Source organism: Echinops telfairi, unplaced genomic scaffold (genome assembly GCF_000313985.2).
Source record: "Echinops telfairi isolate 266 unplaced genomic scaffold, ASM31398v2 ScPeMD7_44;HRSCAF=162, whole genome shotgun sequence".
Lineage (NCBI taxonomy): Eukaryota > Metazoa > Chordata > Mammalia > Afrosoricida > Tenrecidae > Echinops > Echinops telfairi.
The window spans coordinates 421035-441511 of record NW_022103942.1 but is presented as its reverse complement, the minus strand read 5'-3'; the positions used below and the strand labels follow the sequence as shown (position 1 = coordinate 441511).

The window sequence follows — 20477 nt, the reverse complement described above, 5'->3', positions numbered from 1 at the left end:
GGGACTGGATTAGCCATCTCAGGTATGAGGCTGGAGGTGTGGGTTGTCTTGCAGAAGCTTGAAAGGCGGTAGTGGTGGAGGGCAGAGGCGAGGGAGGGGTTAATTTCTACTGTGCTGCTCCCCTCTCAGTGCTTGGAAAGGCCTGTAGCAGGGCCTGCTGGGAAAATGGTGGGCTGGAGCAGGAGGAGAGAAGATGGAGCTAGAAGCAGGAGGAGGGGGAGGGAGGGAAGGGGTGGAGTTAGGGGAGTTCTAGGCCTGACGATCGATCGGATCAAGCCGTGGCCTAGTTGAAAAACTTTTGACTATTAGAAACCCGAATTAGAAATGGCTAGTCGCTATGGAAACCCATCTCCTGGCTGCTGGTCAGTTTGGCAGTTGTTTTGTTTCCTTGCTTTTCTAGGAATAATTTATTCCAAAAGAAGTTAATAGTAAAATACTCAACATGCAAACATCTTGTGACGACAATGAAGGAAAGCCACAGAACATGCCAAAGGCAGAGGAAGATCACCCTTCAGATGGTGGGCCTCTGGAGGCGGGAGGAGAGCCGCAACCCTCTGCTGAAGTTGTTAGCCAGGAAGCACAAGGAAACCTTGGAGGAGGGCAGGCCCAGCCTGGCCAGAGTTTTAAAGAGGACACTCCCGTTAGGCACTTGGACCCTGAGGAAATGATAAGAGGAGTAGATGAGTTGGAAAGGCTTAGGGAAGAGATAAGAAGAGTAAGAAACAAGTTTGTGATGATGCATTGGAAACAAAGACATTCTCGAAGCCGCCCTTATCCGGTGTGCTTCAGGCCTTGATTTCATTGCCTGATAATTAAGATCTGGCCCCTGCTTTCTTTTTGTTAACATTTTTTCTGATGTATCTTTGACCTTCATTTTTACTTTTCATGATCTGGTGGTATTTTGTTTTAGTTAGTTTACCTTGTTACCAGCATATCATTAGAGTTTGTATTTTAATGTTTCCCAGGTTTGCTTTTCAGTTGGTAAGTTGTCACACGTAGGCATGGGAAGATGTTCGTTGCATAAAGTAAAACACTACAGATTTCAAAGCAGCATATTTAGTATCAGCTCCCATACGTAGGCTAAAATCCCCAAATTGTGTATGTGTGTGTGTACATACATATATCAAAATTTTACCTGTGCTTATTTCTATGTGGTGTGAGCTCTTGTTTTTCTGCTTCTTATTTGTATTTTTTAAGGAACACATTACTGTGTCAGACAAAAATAATTAAAGTTTTTTTAATAAGATTTGATCAAATAATTTGCAACTAGCTTACAATGGTACTGGGGGCACTTAATCTCTTCATGATCAAACTATTAAAAATGTAAATGTCAAATTACCTCAGGATCTCTTTTCCAGAGGAATAAAACTGGCAATTATTACTCTCATTTATACTCATTGAAGACTCAGTCTTTTCGTGGGAAAATAATTTCATGGGAAAACCCCACAGGATTGCTAAGGGAAATAAAAAACTGGGAGCTGTGTTTGGTGGGCTTTTGGTCCCACCTGGCCATACAGGACCCTAACCCACTGGAGAACCATTAGGGTTTTAAGGGTAGACACTATCGTGACTCAACTTGTGCTGAGCTTCAAACAAATTCCGAAGGCTTCCATGTGATCCCCCTGCCATTGAGCCCTACCCCTGGAACCTGCCATGCCTGCTGAGCATAGCTCCGTTATCTGCTGGGTCCTTTGCTGTTCTACTCTACTGGTGCCCAAACTCCATTGGGTTCTCTTGGGTGCCCAGTGAGCTGAACCCCGCTCTTCTAAGGCCTCTACTTTATAGTCACATGACATAGGTGGGTACTGGCCCTTGATAACTTCACAGATCAGAAGAGCCCTCCCTTCTATAGGGCACAGAAGTGATGAGCTTATTAGGGAGTGGGATAGAGGTTGCAGTTTGAGTGACAGGATTCTGTAGCCAGAGTTGACACCTTAGGTCTATGGTTCTGCCTGTTTCACCAGGCTCTCAGCGGGCTTGGGTAACGTTTACAAGGTGATGCAAGGAACAGCTCTTAAAAACAGCCCCTTTGCCACAGCCCAACCCTACTTGAAATGTGGAACAAAACTTTAACCAAGACACAGTACACTATATTTTTAAAAACATTTTATTAGGAATTAGGTGAAAGTCCACATAGCAGATCATCAGTTCTACATTGAATAATTCATACATACTTTGTCTCAATTCCATTGCAATTCCTTCAGTGTATCATCACTTAATGTACTTACTGTGTTTTCTGTTTTCCTTCCTTTCTAGCTGAACTGTGTCCTCAGGTAGATACCCTTCTGATCTTGAATGGTTGATTTCTCTAACATGGGCTGAGTTCACTTTTAGACCTGAAAGGGGGCACCAAAGGCCTTTGTCTTTGGGGAGGTCTCACTGGTCTCTGACTAGTAAGCTTGTTCTTAAGATTTTGAGTTCTGCCCCACATTGGTCTCCTACTCTATCCAGGACCTTCTAATGCGATCCTTTTGAGAGTAGTTGGGAGTGATAGCTAAATACCATCTAGCTCTGAAGTACCGTATATACTCGAGTGTAAGCCAACCTGAGTATCAACCAAGGCACCTAATCTTACCACAAAAACTGCATTAAAAAAGTGCTGAAAAACTTGGCTTATACACAAGTATATATGGTACATTCGTTTACTGGAGGTAGAATGGACTTCTGTAGATTTTAGTGATTATGATTCCCCAGTAGAATGAACAAAACCAACTGGTTTCTTCTAGTTATCCTCACATTTTAAGTGTTTTAATACTTGATTTTTAAATTATTACTAAGGAGCCAGAGGTATTGTCTAAAATCTGTCACCGATGAATAATCATCTATAAATCTTTTTCTCTCGAGCTATGACAGGCAGCTGAGTGAGTTGTGCCCCCCTCTCCCCTAACACAAAAACCGGCATCAGGGTCATCAGGGGGAACATCTTTCACATGCTGATTCCTAGACCTTACCCAAGACCCACTGACTCTGGAGGTGGACTGGATAAACAGTGTACAGAGATGTGCACAAGCAGAGGCACGGTGGTTCTACAACTCGAGGAAGAGGTTGCCACTGCCTGTTTAAACACCTAGATGTACCGCATGCCCAGGCCAGGGCAGTCAAACTGAATTGGCATGAAAAAACCTTTTGGGGACATGGTTGGTGGAGAAAGCAAGGTCATCGTGAGCTGTGCATTTTAGGGCTATCACCTGAAGAACAATTGCTAAAGGGTTAGTTGGGCAATAAGGTGACAAAAAACCCCAAATCCTTGGGTTCAGCAGAGTGTTTAAGGATTATGACCTTGGAGTCAGATAAACCTGGACGGCAATTTGGGCTCTTCCCTTTATCAGTCTGTGACCTTGCATACATCACTTCACCTCTGAGCCCTAGTTTACTCCTCTATATGGAGAGGATAATGACACCCACCTCTTGATTGTTTGGCAGAATTAAAGGAGTAAGAAATATATAAACAGTGCTGATGTGTGACTTCCAGGTCAAAGTATAGAAAACTGGGTATGAGGCCTATGTGTACTCTCTGCTGCAGAGAGTAGCTATGTCCTGATGTGGCATCAACATTAGTTTGGGTCTCTGAGACTAGGAAGAACAGTGCCTCTCCATTACCTGCCCCAACCAAGTCTGAGTAGTACATCTTTGTTGTGTTAAACCACAGAGGCTTTGTGGTTAACTACTCTAGCATCAGCCTAATCTACCTTGAAAAAACTCACAAGTAGATCTCAAAATTAAGCAACCAAAATAGTTGGAGATACTTAAAAAGATGCTGGTCTGTGCAGAAGCTAGACAAGGGGGCACACTTCCAAGTGAATTCTTTTAAAGCTGTATAATTAATTTTTTTTTAAAAAAACCAACCTTATCACCATCAAAGTACTCTCCATTACACTTAATACATTTGCCAAATCTGTGATTCCATTCTTGGAAACACTTTTCAAACTCATCTGTTTGGATTGCTGACAGCACCTCCCTCATTTTTTACTTCACCTCTTCTATGTCATCAAATCGCTGTCCTTTCATGTCCCTCCACATTCAAGGAAATGTGTCTCATGGAGCAATATCAGGTGAGTAAGGTGCGTGGGACAAGAGAGGTATGCTGTTTTTTGCCAAATACTGGTGCACTGTCTGGGGGCTTAAAGACTTGAAATTAAACAAGTGGCCATCTAGTAGGGAAGCAACAAAGCCCACATGGAAGAAACACACCAGCCTGTGTGATCATGAGGTGTCAACTGGATCAGGTATCAGGTATCAGAAGACCCCAAACAATCATATTGATGTGAATAAGGGGACTCAGTGAATACCCAAAGCCCATCTGTAGATATTAGACATCCCCTCATAGAAGGATCACAAGGAAGAGTCAGCCAGAATGCAGTATAGCACCTATGAAACACACTATCCCTCTAGTCCTTTGATGCATCCTCCCATCCACTATCATGGGAGTAGCAATACCATGAGGTTAGGGGAAAGGGGGGGGAGAAAGGGGTGGAACCGATCACAATGATCGATGTTTAACCTGCCCCCCCCACCTCCATAGGGACAAACAGCAGAAACGGGGGAAGGGAGACTGATTGATGTAAGATATGAAAATAATATTATTTATAATTCATCAAGGTGTCAAGGAGGGAAAAAAGCTGATACCAAGGGCTCAAGTAGAAAGTGTTTTGAAAATGATGATGACAGCATATGTACAAATGTGCTTCATAAAATTGATGTATAGATTTTTATAAGAGCTGTAAGAGCCCGCAATAAAATGATATATATGTAGATAAACACACACACATATATAAATCTTTTCAGGAACAGAAAACCTCATATTTCTCCTTCAGAGCAGCTGGTGGGTTCAAGTTGGTGACCTTGTGACTAGCAGCCCAGCTAGTAACCTGCCACTCATAACCAGGCCTTCTGAACTATACCTAGGGGATCGGAAAAAGATAGTGTGGATAATTGGTGAGAAAGAATTCCTCAATTATTGTATCAGAAAGTCAATAGAAAATGGCTAAAACGAACAAATCAAGAAATAACAGTTACAGTCATATATCTAATAAGGGACCTGTTTCAAGCACATGAAGAATTCTTTTTTATTTTAAATCATTTTATTGAGGACTCTTACAGCGTTTATAGCATTCCATACATCAATTGTATACAGCATATTTGTACATATGTTGCTATCATCATTTCTAAAACTTTTTCTTTCTACTTGAGCCCTTGGTATAAACTCCTCTTTTTTCCCCTCCCTCCCCAAACCTCCTACCCTCGTGAATCCTTGTTATAATTATTTCAATTTTACACTGCCCATTGTCTCCCTTCGCCCACATTTCTGTTATTCGTCCCCAAAGAGGGAACCCATCACAAAGTTAGATATAAAGAATTCTTAAAGCTTTTTCTGTTTGCCAGAGAAACTTCCGGGGTTGCTGTGACTGTCTTGGCCTGTCTGAGGCAGTGCAGCTCTCTAGGGACATGTGAAAAGAAAAAAAATTCTTATAACTGAACACTAATGAGACAATTCAATTAAAAAATTAAAAAATGGATTTTAATAGGGGTGTCTCTAAAGAATGTATACAGATAATAAACACATGCACAAATGCTCAGTATCATTAATCAAATGCATTTCTTTGCATTAAAATTCCAAGCTCATGGTCATTGAGTCCATTTTGACTCATGGTGACCCTATAGGGTAGGGTAGAGCTCCTCGTGTGAGTTTCCAAGATTGTAACTTTTTTTTAACAGTTTCCTTAGCACTTCATCCACATGTCATACAATTCAATAATTCAATCATCAAGATTTGGGCTATCATTGCCACAATTCTAGAACATTTTCTTCTTCCTTGTACTCATTGTGGCAAAAATATACACAACACATTATTCTTCAGTTCAACAACTTTCACATGTTGAATTCAGTGCAAATGTTGATATCCTTTTTCCAAATTATTCCACCACCATTAACATAAACTCAATGCCCCAGAAGCCAAGACTCTTTCTCATTCACCCATGGTAACCACTGGGTAAATTTGGTTTCTTTTTTTTTCTCAGTAGTTTTCTTGATAGTATATTGACATATCGTACACTTCCATAGTTAAATTGCTTTTAAAAAGAGTTGTATACAAAAAAGGAGTTGTGTATAAATGGGTGTATAAGCAAATGTGAAGGAAGCTGATGGTGCCTGGCTATCAAAAGATATAGTTAGTGTCTGGGGTCTTAAGGCTTGAAGATAAACAAGTGGCCATCTAGCTGAGAAGCAACAAAGCCCACATGGAGGAAGCACGCCAGCCTGTGTGATCATGAGGTGTCAAATGGGATCAGGTATGAGGCATCTAAGACCCAGAGCAAAACAAACAAACAAAAAATCATATCAATGGGAATAAGAAGGAGGGGAGAGTAGAGACCCAAAGCCCATCAGTAGTCAATTGGACACTCCCTGTCAGAAGTGCCACAAGGAAGAGATGAGCCAGTCAGGGTGCAGTATAGCACTGATGAAACACACAACCTTCCTCAAGTTCTTTAATGCTTCCCGGCGCCCCCCCCCACCCCACTATCACAAATCTGGTTAGACCAGAACATGTATACTGGTACAGATAAGAACTCGCAACATAGGAAATTCAGAACAGATAACCCCCCTAGGACCAATAATGGGAGCAGCGATTCTAGGAGGGTAAGGAAAGATGGGGGCGGGCAGGGGGGTGGGGGGGGGAGAAAGAGGGAACCTATTACAATAGTCAGTGTATGGCCACCTCCCAGGGGGATGGACAGCAGAAAAGTGGGTGAAAGAAAACAGCGGTTGGTGTAAGGCATGGGGGAAAAGAAAGAATAACGTATAAATTATCAAGGGGACATGGGAGAGGGAAGGTAGGGGAGGGAGGAAAAATAAAATGAGCTGACACCAAGGGTTCAAGTAGAAAGAAAATGTTTTGAAAAAGATGATGACAACATATGTAGAGATGTGTTTGACACAATGGATATATGTATGGATTGTGATAAGAGCTGTAAGATCCCCCAATTAAAAAAAAAAGAGTTGTATATAAATCAATACAATCAATTCTAATGCTCCCTCCCCCTCCTGAATTCACTGTTTGCTCCCAAATCCCCTCACCCTCAGCACCCCCTCTCCCAAATCCCCTCACCCTCAGCACCCCACACTTCCCTGATAAACCGTTGCAACCAGTTATTGTGTCTGTGTATCCACACTTTCTGTACCTCACAAACTGGGAAACCCATTAGAAAGAAAAGTAAAACAAAACAGGAAGAAGAAAATAATAGTAATAATATAATGATAAAAGACAATAATCAGTATTTCAAAAGCCAGAGAAGAAATTTTTGTCGTGGAACAAGCAAGAAATATTTGAGCCTAGAGCAAATTCAGGTTGAGTCAAGAGGAATGTCAAATGACCTATACCATGGTTCAATCCACCATAATCAAGTTTACAATGACCTCTGATAGTCAAGCTGTTTGAGTCCCTCGCTTGTGGCCAGAGGGGATCTTTGAGAGACTTAATCTGACTAGATAGTCTGCAGATAGAATTGGGTTCCCACTGTCCTCCATAGCCTTCTACAAATTGTGTGTGTTCACAATTTAAGCTCTGATACTTTCCCCTTCATCACATTTGGACTTTGTTATCATCCTCTTCAGATCACACAGGCGGGTGTGCTTCTTCAATGTGGAATTAGTTGATGCCTCACTTACATGGCTGCTTGTTTGAATACAAGCTTTTAAGATCCCAGACAATATTCCAAGTGATAGCTGGTACCATCTGCGTTCTTCACCACACTTTTCTGTAGCACCCTTATCTTTAGTGATCGCTCCTTGAAGGAGAGTATCGAGCATGGCCATGTTATCATAACTGACTCTTCTTGGATTGGGGCTAGAATTAAGTGGGAGCCCAGAATTCATCTGCCTGACCATGGGTTATGAATGGCTCTGGTTTACTTTGGCAGTGTATTATGACAAAGACAAAAGCAAAAGCCAAGAAGAACAAAAACCAACAAGCAAACACACACACACACACACACACACACACACACGAAACAAAAAGGAAAAACACTGTCAATCATCCCTCTGGGATATAAGGCGATTGCATTGATAACATATATAATTTATCCAATGGCATAGAATTTAAGGTACTTTTGAGATGAGTTTATGTGAGTATAATCTAATTATGAGCTGCAATCTATCAGCTGTTGCTTTGTACAGATTCATTTCTTAATTGATTGGAGTCTGTTTACATTGAGCTTGGGGGTTGGTACTAGGGGAAAATTTCCTGTATCAGTTCTTTCATGTATAGATTCTTGTGTATCAGATCAAAACCTGTCATATTAATGCAAGGGGAGCATTGAGGTGCTAAATATATGTTGGTTCTAGATCCCCTTTCATCGGACACCCATTAAGCCAGGATTCCCACCAAAGGTCCAGTGACTGCCATTTCCACAGTCTTGGGGTGGCCATCCTTTGCTTCCTCTCCCATCAGTATTTCAGTCTTAAGTCCAAGGGTACAGGTAGTTTTGAGGTAGGGCCCAGTTCATTCAGTCGGGTTTCCATGTTAAGTCCTTCTGGTGTGTCCCTTGGGGATGCTATAAAGCCAGCGTCTAAGGTGATCATAGTGCTTAATCCATGGTGTGGTTCACTGAGGGATGGGTAGAAACATATTCATAGTGAAAAATTTAACTCTTTAAGAGAATAGAAAGCCTTATCTTTCTCCCACAGAGCGACTGGTAATTTGGAACTGCTGACTTCACATAACAACTACACCACCAGGATTCCCTTCTTCGCATTGGGGGGATGCAAATAAAATATGCAATGTGGGAGCATTGCACACCTACTCGGATCATATCATCAAAAAGTGAGAAAATAGCAATGTGGGCAAGTAGGTGGAGATATCAGATATAATATATACACTGCTGGTGGGAACTAAATTTGTAAGTTCCTCAAAGAAAAAATTAAACAATAGTTTTACCATATGACTCAGACATTCCACGTCTATGTATATGTACATACTCAAGATAATTGAAAACACAGGTATACACAAAAATTCATTCACGAATGTTCTGTACTGATACAGGCTACAAATATTGTTAAACTTTGAAATTCAGGAGCCAGACACGAGAGGCCACATATTGTATGGTCCCATTTATAGGAAATGTCCATAACAAGAGAAATTGATGGGAAGAGAAGGTAGATTGGTGTGTCTTATTAGGCACTGGAAGGAAGGGCAGATGGTGGAATGACTTCGTGCTTCCTACTGAAGCTTCTTTGCAGGGTGACAAAAATGTTTTGGAACCAGGTAATGTTTCTCAATTAACAGAAGTATTTCTCAATTCTATTAATACACTCTGAACCACTAAATTGTACACTTTAAAAGGGTGAATTTACTGATGTGTGAATTATATCTCCATGAAGTTGTTGAAAAAGGAATGCCAGTATAAGCATAGTCTTCAGAAATGTAGAGAAAGAAGGAAAATGTTTATAGTAGTTAACCATGGGAAATGGGAATGTGACATGGCGAGGAAGACTTTAGCTTTGGACACTAAACGTTGTTTGCATGCATCCCTTAGAGAAAACCCAAATAATTTAAAAGCAAAAGACACACATACTTATATACACATCATGGGGGACAAGCCAGACGAGATTCTCATGCCATAGATCTGAGGCGGGAACCAGGATTCTGCATTTTAAAAAAAATTTCAACATATTTTTTAAATCGTTTTATTGGGGCTCATACAATTCATCACAATACATAGATCAATTGTGTAAAACACACCTATACATTTGTTGCCCTCATCATTCCCTAAATTTGCTTTCCTCTTGGGTTCCCGGAATCAGCTCATTTTCCTTTGTTCCCTCCCCCCCCTCCCCCATGAACCCTTAATAATTTTTAAATTATTATATCTTATATTACCCTGCCCGGCATCTCCCTTCACCCACTCCTCTGTGGCCCGGCCCCCAGAGAAGAGGTTATTTGTAGATCCCTGTGATCACTTTCTACCTCCCCCCCCCACTTCCCTCCTGGTATCGCCACTGTCACCCCTGGCCCTGAGGGGTTCATCTGTCCTAGATTCTGCATTTTTAATAAGATAGCTTGATGATTCTGCCACAGGTGGTGTGCTAGTAACTAGTGAACTCCAAGAAACACTAGTATATCCAATGTTAAAATTATTTTGCAGTGAATTATGGTAAAATCCCTCTCTTGTTGCGGGAAAGAGGTGAGGGAGCACTCATCTATATTGGGGAACAAATTCAGGTAGGTGTGCTCCTTTTGGAGTAGCAAGTTTCAGCTGCTAAGACATGAAAGTATGTGCTCTACATGCTTTAATAAGGGGGAGAAGTTGACCCCACACTGAAGTTTTCTGACTCAATCATAGTTAATGTATTGAGGTTTTAAAGCTATGTTCTGTGTGGACTAAAATCACTTAGATAAAAGATTTGAAAAGGGCACGTCTAGTAGGGTAATTATAATGCCTGGCAAATGTATTGCTTAAGATTTCACTTTCTCCTTTTTAGATGCGCAATCTCTACCAATAAGGCAATAATAAACTCAAATAATCAAGTTGAAAAACAAACAAACAAACAAAAAATTTCACTTTCTCATATTTCATGTCAGGTTTGACATAAATATAAAATGAGAAGAGGTGCCTTTTCCATATTTCAATAGGGAGTGTAGTGGGTATTTAGTTCATTGGAGACAACATGGAAACCAATGGGGTTTTGTCACCTTGAGGGCGCCAGCACATCAGTCCTTACAGCAGTTCAAAACCATAGAGAAGGACACAGTACCATGGCCCTGCCTAAGATATAATGGCACCCACCTCTCAAATACAAAAACACCAAAACAAACTGACCCCCATCGAGTCGATGCCGACTCATAGCGACTCTATAGGATAGGGTAGAACTGCCCCTGTGAGTTTCCAAGTCTAGCTCTTTATGGGAGTAGAATGTTCCATCCTCCACAGAGACACTGGTGGTTTTGAACTGCCAACCTTGCAGATCACAGCCCAATGTGTACCTAGTATGCCACCAGGCCTCCTATCTACCCATCAGCTGCCTTGAATTGTTCCTGGATATGAATGAGGTCTCTCTTACCTCTCCATCCTCCAAGTGTCTAATGGAGTGCTTCCAATACAAGGGAGGAGGTAGGAGTCAGCGCCAAACAACTCATACATTTAGTATCTAATCTGGTCCCCTCAGTAGTCCTGAGAGGCAAGTAGTATTCCCATTTTCCAGGTAAGAAGATGGATCTGTGGTAACTGCCAGGTGACCCCTCCACTGCAAGTCTCACAGTAATATGAGTGAAACCTGTCATTTTATGTTCTAATACTAAGACTTTTAGGTGGTCCCACTGCTTTCATAAATTCATTGACCAGTGCTCTTGGTCCAGCTACTTACATGTTGTTAGAAAATATTTTGATTTTCTTTTATTAGGTTTTTTTGGACAAACGTAATCGGTGCTTTGTTGGGGAGGGGGAAAAGTACAGGTGAGAAAAAGGGAAATGTCTTATTCCACCATGCAGACAGAGAAAGCCATTATTTCCCTGTTGGTATTCATACTTTCATAATTTCCCTGGTGCTCGAATGTATTCCACGCACAGAAAAGTTTACAAAAATGGGCTGATACTGTATATGCAGGTTTACAAACAGTTTATTCACATTTTACAAGGTACCGTGAACATCTCCCCCATGCACATGGGTGAAAGCCCTACTGACACACAGAGCGCTGCAGTGGGGTCCAAGGCTGCTGGTAACAAGAGTGACACCTGAAGCAAGGTAAGTATCAGCACAGGTTAGAGCACAGAGCCTGGCAGAAGCCTGCCAGGGAAAGCAGGGCTGGCACGATTCCCATCTGAGAATCAGAATGGAAAGGCAACGGGATTAAAGGTAGGGGACATCTTGTAAGTCTTTTTGGCCCCTACCTCCGCCCCTGACTCCTCTGACCCCCCGCTGGCCCCTAGGGGGGAAAGGATCCTGGACCTCTCTTTGCAACCAATGAAAGCCACCGGCTTTCTGCTTTTTCCTTAGCTCTTCCTGAGCCCTTGACGCGTCACCACATTCTCTCATCATCATCTCCTCGCTGCTCAAGTGCCTTTCGTGTAAGTCCTCCTGAGAGTCCCTGGGGGAATCATCGGTGCCCCTGTCCGTTTTCCTTTTGGCTTTCCTGGGCACGTGATCTTCAGCGGGGCGCTTTTCGGAGGCCCGGGCCTCGCTCTCGGGCTTCCGCTGGGCCTCCCCTTGAGGAGTGCCCTCATCTCCTGGCTTTCCCTGCTGAGTCTCCTGCTCTCCCTCTGGCTGCCCCTCAGCCCCCGCCTCTCCCTCACCACCTGCCTTCCCCTGGCATTCTGCCTTCCTCTCCACCTCCGGCCGGGCCGCCTCTTCGGACTTCCCTTCCTCTTCCGGCTCTGCTTCATCTTCTGGCTTGCTTTCCTTTTCCAAGTTTCTTTCATTTTCTAGTTTTCCTTCATTTTCTTTGTAGAGCTTTTCCATGTTGAGATTTCCTTCTTTGCCTGTCCTAGGAGATCAAGGAGAATGAAGGCTTAAGGGGTGGGATTGATTGTCTCAACGGACCTTTGCCTTTTCTGGCTCGGGGCTTTCCTGACTCTATTCCACCTTCTAAGTACAATCCTACTCTTCTTTCCTCCTTCCCTCCCCACTTCTTCCATGTTCCTAAGAGCCAAAGGTTGGAAATCTTCACAGGTGCTCTACCCATGTTTAAGTGGGGTGCACTGAGAAGTGGGTAGGAGCCTTTTCCCCTCTAACCTTTGTGCTAGCCTAGGCTATGCCTTCTGGGCCAGTTCCTTCTTTTCACCTTTGCCTGCAGTTGTAAGACACAGAGCTGCCAACATGGCCTGGTCTGCTTTCAGAGCTCTTGTCTACACTCCTCCCTCCCTTCTTCTCCGCTCTGTCATCACTATGATTCCTTAGGGACCTGGCACTCCAATAGCGAAGCCCCCAACAGTAGCAGGACCATCAGGTAGTGGCTTCTTCAACTTCTGCTCTGCCTTAATGTACTCTTACCCCAGGGGTCCTGGGGCAGTTGCCCTCTTGCACTGACCTGGGCTGATACAGCAGGTCTCTTCTTTTCTTGCCTGGTGTGGTGCCCACAACCACACACTTGAAGACCTGCATAGAGACACAAGACAGGTGGTGAATGAGGAATTGCAACGTGAATGACGGGCTCCTGGGGCATTGGTTATTTCAGACTCTAGTCCAAACATTCTCACCTCCTGTCTGCCTGCCCTGTCCCTCACCTTCTCAGATTTTCACCCTCCTCCTGCCTCCCTTGTCCTATGTGGGGCAATAGAAGTGAGTTTATTTAAAAGTGTTTTTTCTGTTTTGTTTTAATTCTCCTTCCACATTTTTGCTTCACATTTCCAGCACTGAAAATGAGTACGGGTCAGGGCAATGGTGTTCAGAAGGCAGATCCGGCTGTACTCAGATCTCTGCCTTCTGACATCTCCCCCCCCCCCTCCCTCAAGGGTGTCCATGTAGGGCAAAATCCATCACTTCTCAGACAGGGCAGGAATGTCCACAGCAACACTGCCACCTCTCTTCCTTCCCCGCATCTCCTGAAAGCCCACATTTTCCTGCAATGCAAGAGACAAATGATGCTCTAACGGCCTGAACGTTTTGCTCCATGCAACCGTCTCTGAACCCTCGATGGGTCAGAAGCCCCTCCTCCGCAATAGGTAGCAGATCCCCAAGAGCAAGCCCCTGCCCTCCTCCTCTGCAGCCTCCCCCAACCCTCTGCTCCCACAGCCCACCATTTCCGACTCCAAAATGGACGGAGGGTGGGGAAGAGACGCTGGAAACGCAGGCCTGGACCCTGCTGCAGGCTTCGCGGTGCCCCCTCAGTCTATCCCCCCTCCCCGCCAGAGGCCGCCCGCTCCCTAGTTATCCTGTCCACCTCCTAGATTATCCGAGCTGGTACCCATTTCCAACCCCTAGCCGCTCCGGAGCTCCTCCCCACAAACCCTCCATTTCTTGCACCAAAGGGGTGGGCGTAGGGGAAAGAAGTCCACAGAAGCCGCTCCTGGACCCTCCGGCATCTCTACCCTCCGCCTACGGCTCAATAGGCAGAGATGGATGCATAGGCATCCCCGGGGTCATGCATCCTCATCCTCACATTTCCTTCTGCCAGCAGCACAGACTTATCCATGGATGGCAGAGACAGCATTCCAGACCCCCTATCCCCAACACTCACACATTTTTATGCGCCAGAATGAATGGAGGGGGAGAGGCGAGTCGTATCTGGAAAGGAAACCCTATTCCCAGTAGTCTCTGTCCTCCCCCACCCCCACCCCAGGAGTCCCTGGTTTGTACTGACCTGCAGGGCTATAGGGCAGTTGCCCCTGAGCCCCTCAGCCTGAAGTCTGCCTTCCTCCACGGAAATAGGGAGCTGATACCTGGAGGAAAAGGACTACTGCACTCGTTGGCTCTGGATCACGTGAGGGAAACGTCACCAGTGGGCTCGGGTCCCTGGTTCCCCTCTAACCAGTAGAAAGTGCGTCAGGACTAGTCCATCTCCTCCCTGCACAACCCTGCCCGCGCTCCCGGCCTCACCACAGGAGGCCCCGCCACTCCTTTTGCTGGTGTGTGTGTGTGTGTGTGTGTGTGTGTGTGTGTGTCTTTGCCAACCCCAGAGGTGAAAAGTGGCGTCTTCTTACTGTGGTCGGTATTCGTCCTCCCGTGCTGCCTGTTTAACAGGGAGGGGTTGCAGCTTCACCAGCGCTACTAGCCATTGGTGTCTGTATCTCTGAGGAATCTTTCACCCCCTTTTAAGGCACCTACTCCCTCAGGCTTCTCCATCTAGCCACTGTGATGATTTTACCTGCCGTCTGGACCTTCACTTAGTACGGACATGGTGGGTTGTCAAATAGGTTATTCTTATAAGTTAAAAAAAATCAGAGTTATGTTCCTCTAAGGAGAAGAAATTGTTTCTGGTAGGAGAAAAGCAAGAGAAAACATGATTCCAAAGATATCCACCTCAGCCTGGGGACCAAATCAAGTTCATAGCACTCATTTTGAACATTTGAAAGAAGAATTTGATTAGTCAAATACATATATAACATTTCTTCAGACATAGCGGTTTCTTGTCCTGTTCCATTAAAAAATAAGAGAAAAGCAACCACATCCATTTCATGTTCCCAAACAATAGTTGAATGCTAAGTAGCCCTGCTGGAATATTGTGGCTACCACAAAGTCTCTTGTGAAAATTTGGCCCATAGCTATTTTCATTCAGAAACTTTGTTCTGGGCAAAAGGGAAAACTGTGCGCCTGAGGCAACTGAGGTCTAAGACGGCTGCAGAAATGCTCCGATTCTGCTCGCCTTATCAAAAAGTGCTGCTCCTCCCATTCCGCCCAGTCAGTCTCTCATCCCCTGCAGTCCATCCACTGACTGACTCACTCCAAAAATATCCATGGCCAGGTGACTGAGTGGGTGACCTGAGTAGATGCCTTTGGTTCCTTTCCTCCCTCTTCTCCCCAATTCCCTCAGACCTAATTCAACCTCAGCTTGGATGAGAGTGCTGTTGTCACCACTGGAAAGGAGAATGGGATTCTTTTCACACCTCTGCAGCTGTGGGTTTCTTTGAAGCCTGAAAAGTAAGTGATGGCTAGGGGGACAGATCCCAGTCCCTCAACCTCATCCCACTGAGCCTGCCTGTTCCCTGCCCCTTTTTACAGTGCCCAGATGAAGTCCTGCCTGGAAGCAGGCTCCTACTGCCTACCTGATTTAGGGACGCAGCCTGCTGGGTCTCTCAACTCCGGCTTTATCACCTTCAGCGCACCTACGAGGAGGGCTGTATGCTGCCTTCTGTTCATACCTCCACTGGTGCCCTCTCAACCAGAGTGGATTGACCTACATCAGCCGTTCTCTACTGAAAAAAGTCTGTAGACGGTCTGAAATGGTATACAAGGTTGCATGTATTTAGAGGGTTAGTGGAATATGTGCACTTCTGTGGGAAGAGGATTTGTGCCCCAGGAACCTGCGAAACCTTGAGATATGAGCAGATCGACCGTATGAACAAGCAGAAGTTATGGGGTCGAAAGAATGCGGAGGGAAGAAGCTACTGAGGAACAAGACGGGAAAGAGGAAGAGACAAACAGCAGCTGAGCCATGTTCAAAGGAGAGCATCTACATCTTGGGCTCAGGCCTCACAGAACTAGGGAGATACACGAATCCCCCAAAAGTAACACTCAAAAGCATGTGCAAGTATGTATATGGGGGCGGGGGGAGCGGAGTGATAGGAGACAAAAGTTAGTTTAGAAAGTACCGCCACGAGGATGCCTCATCATAAAATGCGTTTAAAATTGCCTCTGCATTCGGTAGATGGCTGAAGACAAATTCTCTCAGTAATGCACTGGTTTTTGTCTTGTTAGGTGTTTGTTTTTTTTAAGTCCAATCACAACCGTGGCTGTTGAGGGCATTTGCCATTGGATTCAAGGCAGAGAGTTCGGCTCAGAAAAGTATGCTAATTATGTTTTGGGATTCCAAAGGGGTAAACTGGATTGATTTTTCTCGAAGGACGTAGGACAATCTCAGGCCTTATTAGGAAGAAGTTTAAGAATACTGAAAACTACACTGGTGAGATAAAGGCCAGGAAAACACTGAAGACCCCCCCCCATGCATTTGTTCATTCTTTGAGGGTAGCAAGGGTTGTCCCAGAAGAATTTCATTGAGAAACCTTCCCTCATCTACCCTCCAGCCCTGATCTTGCTCCTTCAGGCTTCCTTGTGTTCCACAAACTCAAAGAACATTCAAAATGAGCATGATTCCAGTCCTTCAAGGATGCCTGGACTATTGTGTAAATCAGAGTGCAGCGTTCTTTGGGGCAGTGTTATTCAGATCAAAACATCACCTTCAGAAGTGTATAGACTTATATGGATGGTATGTTGAGAAACAATACTTGTACATTCCGATATTTTTATTTCATAAAGCTTTCTATTATTTGAGAGCAACACATTTTTGCTTTCATGTGTACATTTTTGATAGGTGTATACATTTGCTAGGCGTCCTGGTGGTACAGTGGTTACATGTTGAACTGATAAACGGGAGGACAGCAGTTTGAAGCCACCAGTCACTCGGAGGGCGAAAGAGAAATCATTTTTACTCCCGTAAAAAGATACAGTATCAGAAACCCATAAGGGCAGTGCTACCTTGACTTAGAGGGTTGTTGTGAGTTGAAAGCAACTTGTTGGCAGGGAGTTTGGTTTCTTTGATACAATTGCTGAGGAGAATGCTTATAGCTTTCATCCCATGCTCACAGGTGAAGGCTTACTGACCTAGAGAGTACCCTTTTATATATGCAGGTCCTGCCCCCCAATTTAAATTCAATTGCCATTAAAAAAACAAAAACAAAGGAAAACTTTTTTTATTGTGAATCAGAGGACAGTTTAAAGAGCAAATGAGTTTTTCCATTTCACAATTCATACATATTTTGTTTCATTTCATTGATTACAGTCTCCACAATGTAACATCCCTTATCCCACTTCCTCCCTGTGTTTTCCATTTTTATTTCTCCTTCCGTAATCCTTTTGAACTTTAACCTTGGGTAAATGCTGTCCTTTGGATTTGAAAACAGTAGCCTGTTGTTTTTTATAGTTTTGAATTTTTTCCCCACTTCCCCACCTCATTCTGTCTTCTAATGTGGTCCCTTTCAGAGCAGTTGGTAGTGGTAGCCAGGCACTATCTAGTTCTTTGGGTTTCAGGATCGTGGGGACTGATGTTCCTGTGATCGTTAGTCCACTGGATTGTTTCCATGGAACTTAGATTTTCTTCACTTTTCTTTGCTCTGGATGGAGAGAGACGACTATAGATGGGCGCTGATGAGAGCCCAGTGACTGCTCACTAAAGTAGAATGTAGAACATTGTCTTTGTGAACTGTATTATGCCACTTGATTTTGATGGCTTCTGATCAGAGCCTCCAGATACAATGAACTATTCTCTTAAAAATATATATTATTGTTTAGAAAATGGTGATGGTAACATATGTACACATATGCAATTGATGTATGGAATGTTAAAGAGGTATAAGAGCTCCCAATAAAATAATCTTTAAATATGTATAAAGTACAAAAATTATATGCCATGCATACAATATTTGAATATATGTAACAAAAAACTGAGAACGAAATATTACTAATTATTTTATACTTTCAAAAATTTCTAAAACAGCCAAAATTATTTGTTAAAAATGTTTTTATATCATTTTATTGGGGCTTATACAACTCTTATCACAGCCCATACATACATCAATTGTGTAAAGCACACTTATACATTTGTTGCCCTCATCATTTGCTTTCCGCTTGGGTTTCTGGAATCAGCTTCTCAGTTTCCGTTTTCCCCTCCCCCCTCCCCCTCCCTCATGAGCCCTTAATAATTTACAGATTATTATTTTATCTTATCGTTCACTGCCCGGTGTCTCCTTTCACTCACTTTTCTGTTGTCCATCCCCCAGAGAGGAGGTTATATGTAGATCCTTGTGATCGATTCCCCCTTTCTACTCCCGCTTCGCTCTTGATATCGCCACTCTCACCACTGTTACGCACCATTGTCCTATCAGACTCCTAGTGACACTATGAACAACACACAAGAAACCCTGCCTGGTCCTGCACCATCCTCACAACAGTTCTTATGTTTTTTTGTTTTTTTATATGGATCATTTTATTATCTTATATATATATATATTTTTTCCATTTCTTTTTTTTTTTAAACATTTTATTAGGGGCTCATACAACTGTTATCCCAATCCATACACACATCAATTGTGCAAAGCGCATTTGTACATCGTTTCTCAAAACATTTTCTCTCCATTTAAACCCCCAACATTAGGTCCTCATTTTTCCCCTCCCTCCCCGCTCCCCGCTCCCGCATGAGCCCTTGATAGTTTATAAATGGGTATTTTGTCATATCTTGCCCTCAGTTCTTATGTTTGAGCCCCTTGTTGTACTTACTGTGTCAATCCATCTTGTTAACGGCCTTATTTATTTAAATACCTTTATTTTTTGAAACCATTTATTGGGAGTTAATACAGATATCATATCAATCCATATTTTAATCACATCAAGCAGTATTATACTATCTTAATAGATGTAAAATGGTATCTCCTGGTGGTTATTATTTGCATTTTCCTAATAGAGTCCTGGTGATTCTATTTAGTAAGCCTGGTGGTTCTTTGATAACTGTTAACTGAAAGTTAAAACCCATTAGATGCTTTTTGAGAGAAAGATAAGGCTGTTTTTTCCAGTAAAGATTTATAAAGCCTCTGAAATCCTTTATAGCAGGGGTGCTCAATACATCGATCACGATCTACTAGTCAATCGCAAATGTAGTGTGGGTAGATCGCATGACATTAAAAAAATAGACGTGAGCCTATCATCAATCCTGTCAATTAATTGATATACAGAGCAGCCAATCAGATGCAATCTTAGGTGTCAAATGCATGCACAAACAACTGCTCTAAGTGCAGCAAAACTGACAAGCTAAGTTATCGCCAATCTTTAGACCTTGTTTTTTTCTCTCATAAACGTAAGAAAGGGTACTAAAATGAGTGGGGGTGCTGGACCAAGTAAGAAGACAAAAATATATTACTTTCATACGGAATGGGAGATGTAGTCCAGAGCGCATGAACAGTTCTGGAACTTAATCGCAGAGGGAAAGAACCCAAACATGAGAAAATGTGCTACCTCCTTGACTGCATTATTCGGCTCTACTTATTTATGTGAGTCAGCCTTTTCCCACATAAAGATCTTTAAGTCCAAGTACTGTTCCACCATGACTGATGATCATTTGGAAGTGTGCTCGAGGCTGGCTGTCAGCAGCTCCTGTCCGGACTATGCATCCCTGACTCATTCCATTCAGTGCAAGTCATCAGAGTCAACTCAGGGAATGACAAAAAATGTACATAGTTAATTGTGTGGTGTTGTGCAATATGGACTCATGTGGTTATGCAAGGTACATAAACGTACATTGTACATCTAACGAATTCTTAATGAATTTATAAATAAATGTAATAAATAACTAATTAAAACAAATATATGTTTTGCATTTTTGTAGTTGGTAGATCATTTTGACTTGATCATTTCATAAGTAGCTCACATGCTGAAAAAGGGTGAGCACCCCTGCTACATAGGCTCATTATGAGTTTGAATCAACTCAATGGCATGAGTCTTTAAAAATTTTTTTTTCTTCAATACTTAATCAACAAATACTTGCTGAAAGTCTACAGTGTAGAAGGCACTATTGTAGACATTTCAGCTACATCCCTGAACATTAGACAGAATACCTCCCCCCCCCTTTTAAACAAAATTTAAACAGTTTTATTGGCATTTCATCGATATATCAGTTTTAAAACATTTTCATCTTCCTTGTACTCATTGTTATTAGTGTGATTATTTTTTAAATTATGGCAAAATATACCAAAAATCATCCTTCGATTCAACAATTTATACATGTATAATTCAGTGTCCTTGATTATATTCTTTGTTTTGTAAAACCATTATTGATATCCTTT

The 20477-nt window shown here is 42.9% G+C and overlaps 2 protein-coding genes and 1 non-coding gene across 5 annotated transcripts in view; 2 read left to right on the top strand and 1 right to left on the bottom strand.

The window, feature by feature from the left end:
• The window catches only part of TCEAL8 (transcription elongation factor A like 8), a 2194-nt gene extending 807 nt beyond the window's left edge, over window positions 1-1387 (top strand). Inside the window, exon 3 of the mRNA XM_045290600.1 lies at window positions 401-1387. Within this exon, the coding sequence (XP_045146535.1) occupies window positions 443-796 (354 nt within the window). The 5' untranslated portion in view covers window positions 401-442 and the 3' untranslated portion in view covers window positions 797-1387. The remainder of the gene's footprint in view (window positions 1-400) is intronic.
• A 3938-nt stretch (window positions 1388-5325) lies between these two features.
• On the top strand, window positions 5326-5451 carry LOC115869785. Its single transcript, XR_004046373.1, has one exon. It is a non-coding gene; the product is annotated as a small nucleolar RNA SNORA77 (small nucleolar RNA).
• Window positions 5452-11593: 6142 nt separating this feature from the next.
• TCEAL5 (transcription elongation factor A like 5) lies at window positions 11594-14477 on the bottom strand. 3 transcript variants are annotated; one of them, XM_045290609.1, is made up of 3 exons: window positions 14291-14477; window positions 12982-13086; window positions 11594-12475 (listed from the first exon to the last, which is right to left on the bottom strand). In XM_045290609.1, the coding sequence occupies exon 3, from the start codon at window positions 12448-12450 to the stop codon at window positions 11842-11844; it is 609 nt and encodes a 202-aa protein (XP_045146544.1). In that variant the 5' UTR covers window positions 12451-12475; window positions 12982-13086; window positions 14291-14477; the 3' UTR covers window positions 11594-11841. The 3 variants fall into 3 exon arrangements, with proteins under 3 accessions (XP_045146544.1, XP_004717711.1, XP_045146543.1); XM_004717654.2 differs by having other exon boundaries at window positions 13019-13086; window positions 14291-14474; XM_045290608.1 differs by lacking the exon at window positions 14291-14477 and adding an exon at window positions 13188-13211 and having other exon boundaries at window positions 13019-13086.
• Between the last annotated feature and the right edge of the window lie 6000 nt (window positions 14478-20477).